Raw genomic sequence first — 18,052 nt, forward strand, 5'->3', positions numbered from 1 at the left:
ATAAATGGAGGGAAAAAATGGAAGCTAAAACGTCGTTACAGATGTACAGGGCTAAGAAAATGAACATCAGAAAGGAAAATAATTCCCAGGGCAGTGCTTTGCTTTTTGAGGCTAGAGCGGTTGCCTGCGAACTAAGTTTTGTGGGGAAGTATTCACAAAATGATGGGGTATGCGTGGTCTGCGGAAAAGAAACGGAAACTATGCGGCACATAGTGTTGGAATGTGAGGGTATCCATCCAAATCTACATGAAGAGAATATTGGGCTTCCAGAAGCCCTAGGATTTAAGGGTATCAGAGAGGAAGTTAACTTCAAGGCTGTCGAGGGGACGAAAAGAAGATTAGAATGCTGGTGGACGAAAAGCAGAAAGGGGAATATTGCCTAGGACAGTTACCACCTGTAACAGGGAAAAGAAAGTATTTCGGGCCTAATAAGCTTTAGTGCCTGCCCTAAGCAGCGCTAGTATTAAACCAAGAGTGTAAAACATGGTTATATTAGTCTTTTTTGGTAAGATGGCATGTCATCACCCCGCTTCAAAGGGGAAACCAATAGCAATCATCATCATCATCATCGGTGCCGTTCTTAAGTTGTCACCGAGTATAGCTGTGCAGCTAAGCGTATGGAAGTTCAAAAATTAAAAATCATGTGTGACATAAACCAGCGGTGGTTCAACATTCCCGGAAGGGCGACAAACAGTACGCAGCACAACTGATTGAAAACTCACCAGCGTTAATTTTTGATAACATTTTATGGATGTCGTATGCCGAGAAAACTTTATCAACTTGTTAATTTTCCTCAACATACTAATTGTTCGCTTCGGCGTTCCTATCAGACGTCAGTTCATTAAAGGTTTTCTGACGTGCCTTGCAGCGTATTAAAATTACTGTTCGTAGCTCCAGTACATTATATTACCTATAGTGGAATTAAAGACAGCTGGCCGAGTTGGAACGGAGTCATAATAGGAAATTTCACTACTAAAGGACATGATTGATTTAACACCAGCGTTCTTGTGCATATTGTTTTTTTTTTATAACGGAATTTGCAGCCCCACGCGCAGGCCCATATGACCACTCCATGGTAGTGGCTAGTTGTGGGATTGCGCTTATTCATCTGTACTTTCTTGTCATCGTTTCTTTGAGCAGTGAAATTTTCAAATGTGTATTAATAGTAATATGTCGATAATTTCGCTGCATTCAACAATCTATGGTTCCTTATTATGGTAATAATTGACTACTTATAGCATTGTTAATTTATTCGCTTATAGTATTATCAATAGTCAATCTATAGCCGAGTATTACAATTACTATGAATAGTTCTTGCATTCCTACGACACAGAACTGACCGCACCGCATATCCGAAAAAAAAAATTTAGCTCAGTTAGCTTTCTCACCGCGATAAATGAAAAAAAAAATGAATTTATTTTATCCCGAACTGCTTATACCAATACAAACGTTACATAGAAAATAATTCCCCTTAGAATAGCCCACACGGCTCATTTCCCTGTGTACCATTTGTGTGAATGCGCATCGAACTGCCATGGGTGCACTTCAAAAAAAAAAAAAATCTTGACTCCTTTCCGTGCTGTACACCCTTTGTCAAAATTTTCTAGGGCAGTCCTAAGCCCTCTCGACCTCAAAGAATTCACAGAAGAAGCTTACAGTTAAATGTAACAAAAATAATTTACTACAGTAAGAAAGACAGGTGTTTTCTCTAGCTTTCCAGCATAAAACATGACAGCCTCGCTCGGGACGCAAGCTTGTACATTGAATTATTTGAGGCCTGATAGCTTTTGGCTTGGCCTAGAAAATTTTGACAGCGACTGTGCATAGGAAGCACCGGCTTGCACGGGGGCGACACTTTCATCCGCGAATAGTATACCTTCTCTTGTTAGTCTCTCTGGGAGCAGTGAACGCAGTCCCGGATAGCTGTTCAGCGTACAGGCCGTACGGGCACGCCTGCGGGTTATTCTGCGCAGACAGATGGCATCTGGTATAGTCACAACTGCGCGCTCACACAGACACACACAAAAGGCCGGCTTAATAGCGTTACGCCTTTTCTTTATTATTATTATTTGTTAATTTACCTTGCAAAATTAGGCCGGAGGTTTCAGTTGAAACATTGTTACTAGGATTATCAGTCACAATCAACACGGCAAATAAACGTCATACTATTTCAGGCAGCTGCAGTTATACATATACACATTCTAATGAAGGCCACTGCACGCACTTCAACCGAGCATAGAGTCCTTTGAAGTATACCTTTACAACGTCGCACACGGGGCCAAAAGGAAAAAAAACCGGCTTGCTATCATTCCCCCCTCTAACACTGCGACAGTAAACGTCTGTTCAGACAAAAACAAACTTCCATCCCGATGGCGCTACTTTTCGCCTACAGGTGAATAATGCTGTTTTAGTTCATCCTCAAAATAAGTAGTTGCAGTAGAAAGTAAATAGCTGCATAGTTGATAATACATAGGTAGTATATAATAGTAGATCGTGGATAGTTGCATTAGATAAGTAGTTGCAGTAGTTGTAGTATATATATATATATATATATATATATATATATATATATATATATATATATATATATATATATATATATATATATATATATATATATATATATATAGTACGGCAGTACAGTTACAGCAAAAAGAGTGCGCCACCGCGCCACCGGTGCACTAAGCTATAGTGCGCACAACCGGAAAGTGTGCTACCCAAAACGCTGCAATTTTGACCCCCTCGGGTTCTTTAACGTGCGCCGAAATCTCGAACTAGCAAGCGAAGACGCCTGCGTGTTCGAGATGTCGGCGCACGTTAAAAATCCCGAGGGCGTCAAAGTTAATCCGGAGCCCTCCACTACGGAGCGTCTCATCCCCTGTGTTGCGTCGGCGCGTTAAACCTCATAATCAATCGAGTGGTGATGAATTCCATCAAAGCCTAAAAGGTGCATGCGGTAGCCACATTTAACCCGTGGCAAGAGTGCCCGGCACTACCTTGGTGGGAGCCCGCTCCTATCAGCAGTTACGGTGTGCGTTATATGTTGACCTTCTTTTTCCGCAAATAATAATGGGGACTTAGTAAATCTTATCACTTCTATACGTAAACCCGTTTACTCTATTGGGAATCTACGTCCATTTGCAGAACACAGCTTTATGTTTCTGTATATGGTCTGCTTTTTTTTTTTTCAGAAAAAACTAGCCAGACTTGAGGCGTGAGGAAACAGTGCACATACGAGAAGCAAACAAAACAAGCTCTTCCTTCGTTGCCCTCGTTATTGAACATGCGCTGTCCACTCAGTGCTCATTAGTTACTAGTCCGACATGTCACCTGGCTAGCTTGACTCCCGAAAAAAATTACGGATACGTAAGTTTGGGGGAAAGTATTCAATTAGTGAACTCGTCCAAATACTTGAACACGTTGCGAAACAATAAAGACAAAAATTCTGTTTCTTCTATTCATAAACAGGGGTGCATAAATTGTTATCCCGGCTTACCGCGGGTGCACCCGTTGTGACATTTGTAGAAAAGACCGATCGCGAGATGTTTGCAGAAAAATCGAAGCTTATAATGCTCCGTATAAAGGCGGCGCGGTTTTTAAAAGATATACATTGTATCAGCGAAATGGCTCATATATGGCGCTTCTGAAAATTTCACGGCTGCGTAGTGCACAAGCTTTCAAGTTATCGACATTGTACTCCTAGTTGTCCTTTCGAATGAGAAATTGCTCGCAATGTGAAAGATATTATCATCATCAACGCCCTACTTATAAGTGGTCCACTGCAGGCCGAAGACCTCTCCTAATGACCTCCAACCGCTTCTGTCGTGCGCTGCTCGAGTCCAATCTTTGCCCCCGAATGTCCTTATTTCATCCCTTTATAGAGCTATTGGCCTTCTATACCCGTCTCTCGGTATCAGCGCGGTTACCCTGGGGGTGCACCGGTTTGTCATTTTGTCTTACTCACTGTATGTGTACTCACTGTACTCACTGTACTCACTGTCCATTTGTTTTGTTCATTTGAACTATGATATCTCCTTGTAGAGTTTGCTCCCGGATCCAGGATTTCGTGGTTCACAATTAAGCACCTCAAAATGTCGGTTTTCTCTTATCAGTGCGCTTCTGGAACCCTCATCACAAAATTGAGCTCCCGTAGGCCGTCATTGTTCGTGGACTGAACAATCCAGACTAACACACCAAGACATTAGCAAAAGGAAAACGCTTACCTGCCCCTCCGGCAGGGATCCGGGACACCTCGGGTCTTCGGAAGCGAATTCGCTGCCGAAGCCCGTCAGGTACTGAAATGAAAGTCGCGGTATAGAGCGCACTCGTCAATGCCGCTATAGATTTCTGACCTTTTGTTTATATAAATCAGTAGAAGGCTTCTGCGTTATGGAAGCCGTGTCATATATAGGCTCGTAGTGATATAGAGACCCACTTTCCTTTCTACACAAGACCCCCTATAAACTGTTCCAAGAGGAGTAAGCACCCTTGGTGTGAACCGACTAAGAAGACTCCCCGAATCCCAGCTATCGGGAGAAGTATGTGTACAAACACTGGCATTTCGAGCCACTTGGGGCATTTTTTCTTATCTGAACTGGTGCAGATTAGTGCAGCGTAGTGCAGACCAGTGCAGAGTGCCACTGAGGATATCAATTAGCAAAAACTTGAACATTTGTTGCACTCCTTGCACCAGTGCATCTACTTCAGGCAAAAAAAAAAAAGTACTGAGTTGGTCTCGCGTGGTACTGCCCGTACAACCCGCAGCACTGAATGACACCACCTCACTCCACGTACAGGTGACACTCCTTGAAGCTGAACTTCAGCCTATAGGCTTCACTCCTCCATCGTGTACCTACGGGCTCCTGACTGATACAGATCAGTCCAAGAATTACGACATCTCGTTTATCCTGATACTCTCGTCAATCAAATGCTTGTGCACATCGGATTTCTTCAACGCAACAAAGTTGTCGCAAGAATAGTCTCGATCCCCGGTCACGATCCCTGGTCACGAGACCGCCTGGGTAACCAGGCCGCTTACACAGTGGCTCCGGAATGCATTTTATATTCCCTTCTACTGGCTGACCCCCATGACTTACCGCCCCCCCCCCCCCTCATCTTTCGTACAACTTCAACACAAAACGGCCAAGAAGGAGAAATGTAACGAAGCCCCCACTCGAAGAATACTCGCTGACTCTCCACCAGTATCTCGCGCCGGTTAAATTTTAAGCAACAAACCAGTCACCAACCCAGTATCTGTCGTCATCTGGCCCCAAATCTACCCCCCCCCCCCCCCCAGCTAACGCCAAATGAATCGACCAATCCTTATTGCGTAAAATAGGAGTCTTCTGGCCGAGACGAACTGAGCGCCCCCTACTACACACGCTGCGACTTCCCTCTCCTGATTCCCCTCTTCCGATCGGCTATTCGGTACTAATACTTCTTTCTTAGTAGTAGTAGTAGTAGTAGTAGTAGTAGTACTAGTAGTAGTAGTAGTAGTAGTAGTAGTAGTAGTAGTAGTAGTAGTAGTAGTAACCTCCCATTGAAGTGTAGGGCAGGCGACAGATGTAGAGAGGGGAGCACCACTACTACTACTACTACTACTACTACTACTACTACTTCTACTACTACTACTACTACCACTACCGCTACTACTACGTCGAAAGAGAATAAAAATGACTGAGTGTATAACTTCTTCCATAGTCCTTTTTCTAGCTTGGTTTCAGGCCGACGAGCTTCACCCGCATATGTAGGGAGTGTTTTGTTTTTAACAGAATTTTCTTCTCGGAAGCTAGGGAAATAAAAACCGAAACAGGTTTGGAGCACTATAATTCTCTAAGATAAATTATACACCCGTACTCGTATAATGCGCCGCAGAGCGAAATTCACGTTTTCGGCCTTGAAAGTATCCCCCACGAGTACCCCCCCCTCGCCCCCCCCCCCGGTTCGGCTTTTATTTCAATGAAATTCCAATAAATTTATTGAGTAGCGAACAGTTTCAAGAGGCTGGGACCCAAAAACGAAAAAAAAAAGAAGTTAACGAGAAAGCAAGTGGGCGAAAATGGGGCGATGCAACAACCACGGGACGTAATGTGTGCCGTCTGAATTTCCTCCGGGTTATTTTCTTTGTTTTTGCTCTTGTTCATCAGCATTGCAATATGGTTGATTGCCGTGATGTGAGCCGAGGACGTCTCGCTTGCGACCGCGAGATAATTGTCGGTGATCTTTAATTAATGATAGACAGAGCCAGTGGCCCGGCGAACTCCTTCCTATAACTTGAAATTTCGGGAGGTGCTTCGCTCCCCTTTGCGTAAGGCAACGAATTTAATCGCTAGAAAATTAAGATAATAAAATTTGTGCGCCCCGAAGCTACGCATGTGAAATAGGAAGCGTCGTTGAAATTCTCCAGATTAATTTAAACGACCTACGGATCCTTAACACGAGCACATCCTTGCTTGTTTCAGTGTATCTATAGTTTCGGGATTCACTAATTTCGCAGCTACTGCCGGTTCGTTGCACAAGCGCCACTGGTGATGGCTAAAGTCCCTCCGTACGCGTCTTTAGTGATGACGTTGTCGAAAGTGACGTCGTATTTTTGGCGTTCTGGCGGCGATACGTCTGGCGACATCACTTCCGGTCGCACCATACTGATCATGGTGTGACCGGAAATCAAGATTTGGTGACGAAAGGATTTACTCTACAGTATACTTTGTGCATGGTATATTTTTCAACCGTACAAATTTTTCTGTACATTAGTGTGGACAACAATAACATCGTATATATAGTTTTCCAATTGAACTATCTGCATCACTGTAGATTTTTCACCAGCCTCCTCAAGTAGTTGTGCAGCAAATAAATGTAAAACCGTTATCTGAAACGGCCGGCGAGGGCTTTAAAAACGATAAGTGAGATTGCACTCAATACTGACCTCCCTCACAGATCAGCTGGCAAACACATCTCACGTGAACCAACCCGCTTACTTCTAACGCCTGTTCCTCCTGCTGCGTTTGTGCACAAATACGTTACACCTCTCAGACAAGACCAGTTCTAGTTATAGCTCTGGTTCTTGGGCAAGTGTAATGTTTAAAGCACTCATCGGTGCAATGATAATAACAACTGCCACAAAAACGGGCCCAAATTCGCCGTATCGAACAGGCTTCTGTTGAAAGGTGTCAGAACACTCGAATGCACTCATTCAAAATTTCGGCGTTAGAAGAATTGGGTTACATTGTGCCTGGGGTTCGCTGTGAGTCTAGAGAGGTGCCGTGACCAATATACCACCATGTGTCGCTAAATGTGTCGTCATGGCTCGGAGAACGACAGTGTGTTCGTATTGGCTTTGACAGGTGCAAATTGCCACATACAGAGTGTTATAAAGAAGCATGCCTGTCTCGAAAGCCCCGTATCAGCAAAAATAGACAAAATTCTTCCCTTCTTCTTAAAAGGAAGCAAGTAAGATTTTCGTCTTTTGTGCGTTTAAATAGGTTAGCAGGCGAAGACAAAACGAGTGATTATCTTGTCCCATGCATGTCAGGACGATTCAGCCAGATAGCGAAACCTCCTTGACCCTGCCCTTCCCATCTGCAGAAGATATCGAGTCGGACGATACGGAAGAAATTTCGCCTTCACTCGGAGTTATCTAAGCTGCTCAACGCTGACACGCTAAACGAGTCGGAAGAGGTCCAGTTTTGTGCCGCGTCCGACTAAAGCCGCCAATACCCGTAGATGACGTCATCGATGCTGCTTAATGCGAACGAAAAAGCGCCTGGTCGGCCTTGAAGCCGCTGGCCCTAAGGCAGGGAAAAGATCTCGGCGCCCGAAGAATCCTGTTTGACATGTCCAGAAACCTCTCTTTTTTTGTTTTTCCGTAAGTGCCAGACGCGCGCGCTTCCCAGCGCCTCGGCTGATAGGGGAACGCGAAGTAAAAAGACAACAAAGATGGCTGCCCTGAGGCGTCAAATGTCGTCTGCTACAGCGCAGCTCGCCTGTCGGCCAACGAAAACCGGATGACCGTCGCGTCTGCTTTGTCGGCTGCTGTCACTCCACCTGCATCATACAATTTCGCCCAATATTTTGTTCCGTTTTTTAACTTCGTTAAATGTATATATTTTTAAAATTATGACAGTGATGACTACGCGCAGAGGCGTCTGCTGGCATGCATGGAAAGCGACGCTGTCGGGTTTTGCAGCTACTCAAAGGTGACGAAACCTCATATCTTCCAGACGACAAAAAAAGAAAAGAAAAGCCGACGTCTCTATATTACGTATACTTCGTGCGAGCATGCAATAAAGCATTTTGTTGATCAGAGCACACAATATTGGAGCTCCTATATCTGGATGGATCGAATTTATTGCGTTCGTATATGCAAAAGCCAGTGGCGGCTCGGCTGTGTCCACCCATAATAAATGCGGTATTTGCACTGTTCTCGACATTAATTACGCTAAACTTCGGGTCGAGTGGATTTAATTTGTGGACACTGGTCAAAAATGCTCCACTCTGAGAAAGTTTATTTCGAACTTAAAACAGATTGTCCTTTCATTTCCCGTCGCTTTATTATTCCTGCTATTTAGTTAAATACAATTTCCGGGAAGTTATAGCTAAAGGTTCTAGATCGTCCGTGCTTTTCGCCGTACCGCTGCGTATGAGCATACGTATGAGCAGTAAATTGAATATTTCAAATGTATTTGGGATCATAGAGTACTCACTTGAAGTTCCTCTTTCTTAGACATTTCCCAGACGACCTAGACACAGCGAGTGAAGTCAGAGTGAAAGAGGACAGTATTTTGCTCGGCCGCTGATTAGCGTAGTCGCCCGGACGGGGCAAAAGCTAATCTACGATAATTTGGGTTCTGGTTTCACTCTTCCCCCGTGGGCGTCCTCTCGCGGAGAATCACACCACACTGCGTCGCTCTCCTCGTAGTAGCTTTTGTACGGAGCTGATGTAAAAACGTGTAGCGCGAAGCTCGTGACACACAGAAACACCAAACAAGCTGTGGCAATGGTGAGGCGTTTAATAGAAACGTTTGTTCTAATAAAGAGCAGTGCGCGAGCGCCATCTGTTTTGTCATGTAAAAGCCTGCCGGAGTGGGTGCGAAAGCTGACGGAAAATAGTTGCTTTAATGCTCTGCGACGCCGAAAGATGCCGACACTAGACACTGCATTCGTGGGTTTGAAGCAGCTTTAATTCCGAAATGGTCTTCATAGCACATTAAAAACACCTCTAAGGCTAAATAAGATTTTTTTTAAAGAAACATATTGCACCTAGGAATATTTAACGTCATTTTGACAACCTTCAACATCACGTGAACAAACAAGGCGGCTGTGGGAGGCTATCACGTGACAAAGTATGGCGTCTGCCAGAGGATTTTGTGAGAGGACATGGTAATCGGGGCCTGGATGACATTCTCATGTTCAAACGGTAAGATTATTTCCATGTCCGATAGGATGATTGCGTTACCACCGCGTGGGTGTGGCGAGCGTAAAGTAGGCCTTTGCCCCTGAACTTAGGACGACGCCCGTATTCGTGGCGCTATCGCTTTACGACGTGCTTGATTTTGCCGCCGTACGTGCGTGACCAAGTTCGAGCTAGATCGCGAACAAGGACGTTTTCACGGATATGTGTTTACGGCGCGCTAGTGACATTCTTCCGGTCAGCGACAACATTGTCCGTGGTGTAAAGGCTCTGTTATCGGTTCGGGTTTTCGCACCGTCTTCGCGAGATACCGCCTGCAAGGCGTAAATAGGCGAGCATCTGTTTTTGGTAACTGCGTGTGGCAATCGCTCGGGGCCGAAGAACGCCCCTGCTGGCGCCGTTTTTCATTTAGAAGTTAACTTAACGGTCAGCTGATGTTCTGAAACGCAAGAAACCGTTGTCGTGTTTCAAACTGTGCGCATATAGTGCAGCGCTGTGTCTTCCAAATTTGGAAAGCAAAAACTTGAGACGGGTGCCGAACGCAGTTGCGGCGACCGCCGAGAGAAAAATAAACACACTGAAACATTTTCGCCGATCGCTAACGAAGCCGCGACGGTACGAGTTCTGTGTTTTTCGAATCGCGTGTTCGGTTGCCAAGAAATGCTTTTTGTGTGTTTTGTGTTTCCATTCTGCCTTTTCGCCTTGGCGCCGGACTCGTGGCCTTCAAAGAACCGCTGAAAACGAAAACACTGTCTTGAAACTAAGGCACGCCAGAAAGAAAAACAAAAAAACTTTGGGGGTGGTGTGTCGAATACTTGAACGTTTCATTTCCCCGGTCAGCCTGCGGCAACTAGAATTAAAAGGAACTAAAGTTGAGTCAGTTTTAGTGGTTGAAACAAACATGCTTTGATCGTCACATCTTCAAGTCAGACTGAAGGGAACGAACTAACTCTTTTAACTTGTTTCGGTCCAAGCGCTCGTGCGAAAGGCGCATTATATAGCGCTGTTTCGAAGCGCGAATTCTCACGATACGTCTGCGCGGAAGGAGCTAGATTGTACGGCGGCGCCGTGTTTTTATTGCTTATCATAAACGGCACGCGGCGTCGTCGTGACAATAACCACACACGGCGCCCCGTCCGCCCGCACTTTGAACTTGCGTGGGATGCGTCGAGAGTGTAGCGCGCGGGAGTTCGACTGGCCGCGCCGGGATGTGGAGGTTGTTTTTGAGCGGCTGACCGGAGGGCGAAGGGCGTTTCCGTTGGCACCCCCGCGGATCGCGTTGGGGAGTAACAAACACGTTTCCTAGTTCTGAAAAGTAAAACTGTCTGCAGCGTTGTGTGATACCCGCGCCCAGCACATTTGAAAAAAAAGTAGACATGGAAGCCAAAAAAACAAGAATGCTGAGCGTACACGTATAAACCATGAAGAATTCTGAACGCTTGTCGAGGTTATAATCCAGAATTAAGTACAGTCGACCTTATATACATTACGAGCAAAAATAAATGGCCGTCACAGATGTTTTAATCTGGTAGAAACTACACACTTAGTTTTAAGCAAAAAGTGCTCCTTTACTTCTACATTCCTTTTTGTTTGTTTGTTTGCATATTTAAATTTGCTCGATTGTATTAATGTTTATGGCAGCATGGAGCGAAAGGGCATTTGTAGCACATAGTTTGCAGTCATCATATCCATCATCTAGGGAGGAGACAAAGTCCTCATGACGGCTATGTGCAATCTATTCTCTGTTCTTTATTTCAATAAGGGCGTGCAAGTGGGAGGTAGTTCTTTAAAGTGGCAAGTCTGATATTTCATGCAAGCGATTTAAACGCCAAGGGTGAGTGGAAAAGAAAGTGGAGGTTGACATCTCGGACAGCGAAACGGCTCCTCGAGAAGCGTTCGTTCCGTGGCACAGGCCATTCTTTAGCACAGGCTTGAACTTTTCCATCCGTGCCACTACATAACAGGTGCAGTAAGGGGGGCAGGAAAGCATTGCTGAATGAGTGAAAAGCTTCAGGAACGTGCAGCGGCGCAACCAAGTGACAGATTAAAGGCAGCTTGATTGCGAAACAATGCATCTCCGGCATGCAAAGCCCTTCAACGCAAGGCAGGGGCAAGGCGTCTAAGACGTTCAACTGGACACTCATGCTTTCGCATTCACGACCTTTAAGAAATGCTTGGGTGTCCTGGGGCTTTTTTTTTTTAAGTGCAGAGCACTTTAGGGGCTTGCATTGTCGTCGTAGCTCGCTTGCTGGACCCAAGTAGAGCCACACGGCATTCCATCATCACAACATAACCCAGAGGCTTCAAAAGCCAAGCGCTTTAAATAGTCATAAGCATTCAAAACTCGTGAACCACTGGCACTTGTCTTACGTCTCCCCGTTTTTTAGCGCAAAGAAGGCTGCAGGTACATTTGAGGCAAAATATACGTAATTAACCAGCAGCGCCCACGTTCATTTAGTTGGGAATGCTCATTGGGTTTGTTTTGACGATAGTGAGCGAAAAAAAGTGACAGTTGAATGCGGGCACGTGCGGGAGGAAAAGGTGCAGTTTCAGGCAGGGGACACGTGAGCACTGCGAAGGCGGGAAATTTGAATTGCATTTGGTGATAGCAGTGAGTGGATAACGGCGCTACAGCCCATTATGGCGAATCACTGCTCTGCGCTTCTGACAGCTTCCACATTGAGTGGAACTGCTTTAATTTTATGCCAGTTGCAAGCTTGCCACCATGCGAGGCGCGTTACGCAACATTTATCGCAAGCCTTGGAATGAAAGCACCTGTCTTCGATGTGAAGTACCCAGGCACAATTTCTTCCCACTTACGCAGTTTCTTTTAGAGGTTATTCAATACATGTTCCCAAAGTGTGTTTTTTTCTTTGGAATCTTTCTCCGAGGGGAAAAAAAGCATTCCTCTAAATAGGGGAGGGGTGTTGAGGCTGGGTGTTGATATCATAATATCAGTTTCTCTTTTTCAGAATATATTCCCCCAGAAAAATCTGTTTCTTTTGAATATAAGCTTTAATGGCAATACAGACATCTGTACGTATTTCATAGAAACATTTGCCCGGCGGCATTTTCCTTTTATATCTTTCATTTTTTGCCTTATTCTACCGAAAGTAAAGGAAGGGGGGGGGGGGGGGGGGCTGTTGCAATTGGAATATTATACTTACCGTGTTTATACAATTATAAGGCGAGGGTGCAGTTTGGAGAGTAAAAAAAATCGCCTTATATATATAACTATACTGACCTTCGAATATAAGGCGGGGTGTGACTGAGACTACGGGTTTTTGAAAAAAACCTCTTCTTGTATTCAAATAAATACGGTACCCGTTTCACATGCAGCAACGCACCCAACAAGATACCCAATGCGTTAAGCAGAATCACTCTGGGAGAATCTCTCAGGATTTGGGGACTTCCTAATGGTCAGGAGATTAATTGCTCCTGAATGAATTTCTATTGTGTTTTGAGGCATCCAAAGCTGAATGAGGTGCAACAGCTGGCTTACACGTTGAATGCTTTGTTGAGCAAGTGTTAGTCGGTTGACAAAAGTAATGGAATTAGTTTCAACCAAGCCAAGTTGCATTGTTTGTGAAGCACGCATGTTTTATATTTCAGCGTACGTTAAAAAAAAAGAAATCCTCAGGAGGGACTAAATTAATCTGGCCTTATGGGCAAAAGGTATGTACAATACCTTAAGTCCTAATTGTATTTGAATAGTTTAGCAATTTGTTCAGCAATTTGCAATAAAGTGTATGAATTTGTTAGAGCATAAATTGAAAATCACACACTGTCTCACTGCTTCTGCAGAAAAAATGTGTAAACTCCTTGAATCACAAATTCAAAATTTTGTGCTGCCTTTGACTTCACTGGGGGTATTAAGGCCTAATCTTAACAGGCTACGTGACCCCTCCCCCTCCCTTCCAATGTTTGTTCAAAAAACTAGCGATACCTTGCACCACCGCAAGAGGGAGAAAAGTTCAATAGCTTTGCAGATACTTGGGACTTGGCTGCAATATTTTGCAGGTATTTGGGACTTGGGGACTGGAAATGAAATTAATAAAGGAAATAGATTTTTTGGCGATAACAAGCAAAGCCTGTGCTTAGTGTGCAGCGATATGTGACTTAAGTGGCAAGCCACTTGCAGTTCTGTAAATTGTTAAGACTGGTCAATTTTTCAAAGTTGGAAATCGTCTGAGTAAGCAAGCAAAAATGGAGAGTAGAAAACTTGAGCTGAATACTTTGCCAACAAACTTGTGATTTCATTCCCTTACAGATGACTTCATAAACGAGACATATCATTTGAAGCATTTTTATAGTGGCCATATTTTCACGAATTAAGTGCAGAAGAAATACGTAATATGGGAATAAGTACAACTGCTCTCATGCTCACAGGTGCCGAAAATTGCTATCATCATCATTGATTGTTAGATATTTATAGTCTTGCCTGTTACCTGTTTGTGCTCACATGTTTACACCCCTACCTTTTGACCAGGCAGCTTTAAAGGGTTGTTTGAGAGATCGTAAAACATTCAGGCTGTAACAAAAAAAAAAAGGTGGTAGGTTAAACTTTCTCAGATGTCCTTGGAGCACATAAAGCTGAGGCTTTACAAGTGCTGGATCTAAAGAAATGGGCTTAAATACGACGATTCATTTTGACTTCGCTGTTCCTCTGTTACGTCTCACACTACTCTAATTGGCCTGCAAAACAAAAAAAAATGCCCTACAGAGAGAGGAAGAAGGGGAGTATAAAAGCTACATTTTGTTGGCCGAAGAGTGAGCAGTTTCTGAGGCCTTGGCCTTTGTGGTGCTCCGCTAATTCCAGATACTTTTTTTTGTTAGCTGGTTTGCTGTGGGAGGGGGAAGGGGGGGGGGGGATGCCATGGTCTGATGACCGATTTTTCGCTGTAAACACTTCTTCATTTAATTTTTAAATGCTGATGGAATTGGTTTAAAATTAACAATATTTGAAGCAGCAAAACATAGGGGCAACGTATTTTGCATTGGTAAGATAGCCAATACATAGAACTGCATCCATTCTTTCTAGTAAGAATCGTATGTGATTACCACTGGTATTTAGAGAGCTTGGAAGCAGCTCAAGGTACTTGTCTGTGTACTTCAAAATTGATGCAGTGGTAATGGCGGTCATGATGAGGCATTTTTTTATACCCCCCTTTTCACAATATGTTGCAAATTTTGTGTGTCATTTCACGTTTTCCTACAACATGTAAGACCTTTATTACTTATCTGTAAAAAAAGAAAACGACCATTATCATTTAGCCCAAATTTATTCTCAACATTTCAAGTGCTGATGTGAAGTCGAGAGCATGATGCAATTCCGTCTGGCCGAGAAGGTACATTCGAAACAAAAAAAGAGATGCCAACCAATCCAAACAAAAACATTCTTGATGTTTTGGCCTGTAGCACAGAAGCCTCGTTCACAATCTGTCACTCCGAACTGTCATTGTTCACATTGTGACATTGTGAACAAAGCGTCTTCCGTATTGAAAGTTGGGCGAGTTGATGTGTATGCATTTCGAAGAACGATGCAAAAAATTCATGAACACAAAATAAATTCAAAAGACAGTGCCCTTCTTGTGAATTTCTTCTGTGTCTTTTGTCGTTTTCTTGCGCTGTTACACTTCAAAATACTTCCGTGCTGGAAGCCGAAACATGAAGAGCGTTTTTGTAGGGACCGGTCGGCATCTCTCCTTTGTTTCGCAAGTGCTGATCTGCACAGTGGCTTACATTCAGCATTTTCGATACATGTGCGTTAAAAAAAAAAGAAAAAACTGACATTGACAATTGGCACACGCACACCTAGACACATTCCAGACGTTAGTCCAAATGCTATTCGGACAAGCTTGACAAAAATTAAATAAATACCGAACATGACGGATCTTCTGAAACCATTGACGCACACTTTGCACTGTCGCTGCTGCTGAAGCGGAAGTGGGTCTCGGAGCAAAGTGATAGGGGCATGGGTGGGGACTGCTGTGGGTGCCGCTAACGAGTGCAGACGCGAGGCGGATTGACGGCAGCCGCTGTTGATGCGGGCGGTAGCTAGATGAGGCGTGTCTGCATAACGCGTAGGGTGCATCCATCCGTGTCATAGCGGCCTTGTCGCGGCGGTGTCAAAGGTGCGAGGCATGCGTCATTCGTCAGCTCGCATCACTTGGTCGCGGGCGGCCGTCGCGATAACCGTATCCTCCCTGGGGTGCTCTTGAGTGGCTGCTACTGGCTTCCTGGAAGTGGATTTAAATTTTGTTGTTGTTGTTTTTTGGGATGAGGTGAGCTGTAATCTTTTTTCTATTCGGCTTCCTGAAAGCAGATTTAAATTTTGCTGGCAGTGTTTTTGGGAGGAGGTGAGCTATGTAGCTTTTTCAATCTGTTGGGAGAGAAATATATGTTGAAGGAACATTGGGTTTCGCTGTTCCATCCTTGTTGAAGTTTCTGAGGTTGGTAGGTTGGGAATGTGCTGTCAAATCTGAGCTGTTTAATACTTGAAAAAATTTCACCGTTTTTCACAAATGTGTATTAATGCTGTTTTGAATTGTAGTGTGTCCGCATTAAGTAGCAAAAGAAAGGAGGTAAAAGCCACTACAGTTAAACCTTATTATAATGGGTAAAAAATGTATGTAGCAATAACATCACCTTTCAGTGTTGTATTCATGTTGAACTTTGAGATGGATAGTCAGAAGCATCCTGCCAAAACTGTACTCTGCGATACTCATTCGAGAAACGCTTTGAGGATTTTGCATGAATATTATTTAATAACTGTTTTCAATTGAATTGTCTGCATTGAGTAGCAAAAGGAAGGAAGGTAATACCAGCTACAGTTATACTTAATTTTATTGGATAAAGAAATATACGTTGCATTATAACATATAGAAATGTGTGCTGCAGGACCATTGCCTTTCAGTGTTCCATTCTTGTCGAACTTTTCGAGATCGGCAGCTTGAAAACGAGCTTTCAAAACTGTGCTCTGCAATATTTAGTTGGGAAAAATGTGGCTATTCTGCGAAATATTTATTAAGAATTGTGCAGCAAAGCATCTGCATTGAGTGGCAAAAAGAAGGGAATAAAACTTCTAGAGGCAAAACTCATTGTATATAAATGAATATCATCATCATCACCACCAGCCTATCTGCGCCCACTGCAGGGCAAAGGCCTCTCCCATTAATCTCCAATTATCCCGGTCCCTTGCTAACTGCGACCAATTTATCCCCGCAAACTTTTTGATCTCATCTGCCCATCTAACTTTCTGCCGCCCCCTGCAACGGTTGCTATCTCTAGGGATCCACTCTGTTACCCTTAATGACCAGCGGTTATTTTGCCTTCACATTACATGCCCTGCCCACGCCCATTTCTTCGTCTTAATTCCTACTAATATGTCCTTAACATGCGTTTGTTCCCTGACCCACTCCACTCTCTTCTTGTGCCTTAATGTTACACCTATCATCTTCCATTCCATTGCGCGCTGAGTCGTCCTCAGTTTAAGTTGAACCCTCTTAGTGAGCCTCCAAGTTTCTGCCCCGTAGGTGAGTACCGGTAAGATGCAGCTGTCATACACTTTCTTTGGTAGGCTGCCATTCATTATCTGAGAATGCCTGCCGAATGCACTCCACCCCATTCTTATCTTTCAAATTATCTCTGCCTCATGGTTGGGATCGGGGGTCACAACTTGGCTTAACTATAACGCAGTAATATACTTGGCCTATATAATGCAGTAATATTCCTGTTTGTTAAGCCAAGCTGGAGCATTCTTCAGTTCGCACTTAGCCCTTTAGAAAATTCCCATGCATGTTGGCATCAAGAAATGATCAGTTCCAGTGGGCTCAATACTGAAAAAGAAAAGAAAAAACAACTGAAGAGGCTGTAATATACTGCCAGTATGCGACTTTCCAAAGCTTCATCGATGAGTAAAGAAGTTTCTGTCGGGTTAGGCATTCTTCATACAGCAAGCTGTGGTGTCCAAAGCAGTTTTTTGAAAGAGTGCCCGTGTGTCCGTCCCCCGTGTGCAGAAAAGCCCTGTGCTGGAACTCGGATGAGGTTCCAGCCAAGGTGAGCTGCCCGGCCATGAGCGAGGTGGATGCCCGTTCCTGCTGCAGCGTTGCCAGCACCTGCCCGCCTCCGCGCAGCAAGATGGACGTCGTGTGCGTCATCGACCTGGTAACGATGAGCACCGTTTCCCTCTCTCTTAGCAGTCTGCTTCTTTGTACAGTAGGGTGAGATCGAAAGGGAGGGCAGGGAATGCCCTGAACCTCCTCCTCTGTGCTGCACACCCCACACCTTCCACATGCTTACAACTAAACAGCTTTATTAGATTACCGTGATGGGAGGGTGAAGAAAGAGCGTGGGATTGGGTGTACCCTTCTTGTGCACTTGGATAACTCTCCAAGACTATCTGAGTGATGAACAGTGCGAAATTTCGGTTGCTGGTAAGCGCTGTGTCTGTGTGCTCTCCTGTCATCGTGTTTTTTAAGAGTGAAGCTTTTTAGCAAATCGTAATTTTTCATGTCCGCAGTAAAAACACCGAGAAGTTGTGGAGTGCGCGCACGTGAGCATGAACCTCGTGGGCTGTGGCGACCACCCAGCAGTTAACAAAACCAAGAAAATGCCGAGCGCTCGTGTGTCGTGCGTGCCTTG

At 44.3% G+C, this 18,052-nt stretch overlaps 2 protein-coding genes across 12 annotated transcripts in view; one reads left to right on the top strand and one right to left on the bottom strand.

Annotated features, from left to right (window-relative positions):
- The window catches only part of LOC144151422 (homogentisate 1,2-dioxygenase-like), a 31,081-nt gene extending 22,093 nt beyond the window's left edge, over positions 1-8,988 (bottom strand). The window contains exons 1-3 of the mRNA XM_077682464.1: positions 8,703-8,988; positions 4,224-4,295; positions 1,877-1,965 (exon numbers count right to left, since the gene is read on the bottom strand). Coding sequence (XP_077538590.1) covers positions 1,877-1,965; positions 4,224-4,295; positions 8,703-8,726 — 185 coding nt within the window. The 5' untranslated portion in view covers positions 8,727-8,988. The remainder of the gene's footprint in view (positions 1-1,876; positions 1,966-4,223; positions 4,296-8,702) is intronic.
- A 332-nt stretch (positions 8,989-9,320) lies between these two features.
- Positions 9,321-18,052, top strand: part of LOC144152314 (mitogen-activated protein kinase kinase kinase 15-like) — a 79,910-nt gene continuing 71,178 nt past the window's right edge. For 8 of the 11 annotated variants that reach the window (XM_077683558.1, XM_077683563.1, XM_077683562.1 and 5 more), the window contains exons 1-2: positions 9,321-9,415; positions 17,428-17,575. In XM_077683558.1, the coding sequence (XP_077539684.1) occupies positions 9,405-9,415; positions 17,428-17,575 (159 nt within the window). In that variant the 5' untranslated portion in view covers positions 9,321-9,404. Of the gene's footprint in view, positions 9,416-13,021; positions 13,085-13,679; positions 13,799-15,540; positions 15,694-17,427; positions 17,576-18,052 lie in introns of those variants that run through there. The other 3 variants (XM_077683565.1, XM_077683559.1, XM_077683561.1) reach the window with 3 other exon arrangements.

This window comes from Haemaphysalis longicornis, unplaced genomic scaffold (genome assembly GCF_048455015.1).
Source record: "Haemaphysalis longicornis isolate Haplotype H1 unplaced genomic scaffold, Haemaphysalis longicornis Haplotype H1 scaffold_9, whole genome shotgun sequence".
Lineage (NCBI taxonomy): Eukaryota > Metazoa > Arthropoda > Arachnida > Ixodida > Ixodidae > Haemaphysalis > Haemaphysalis longicornis.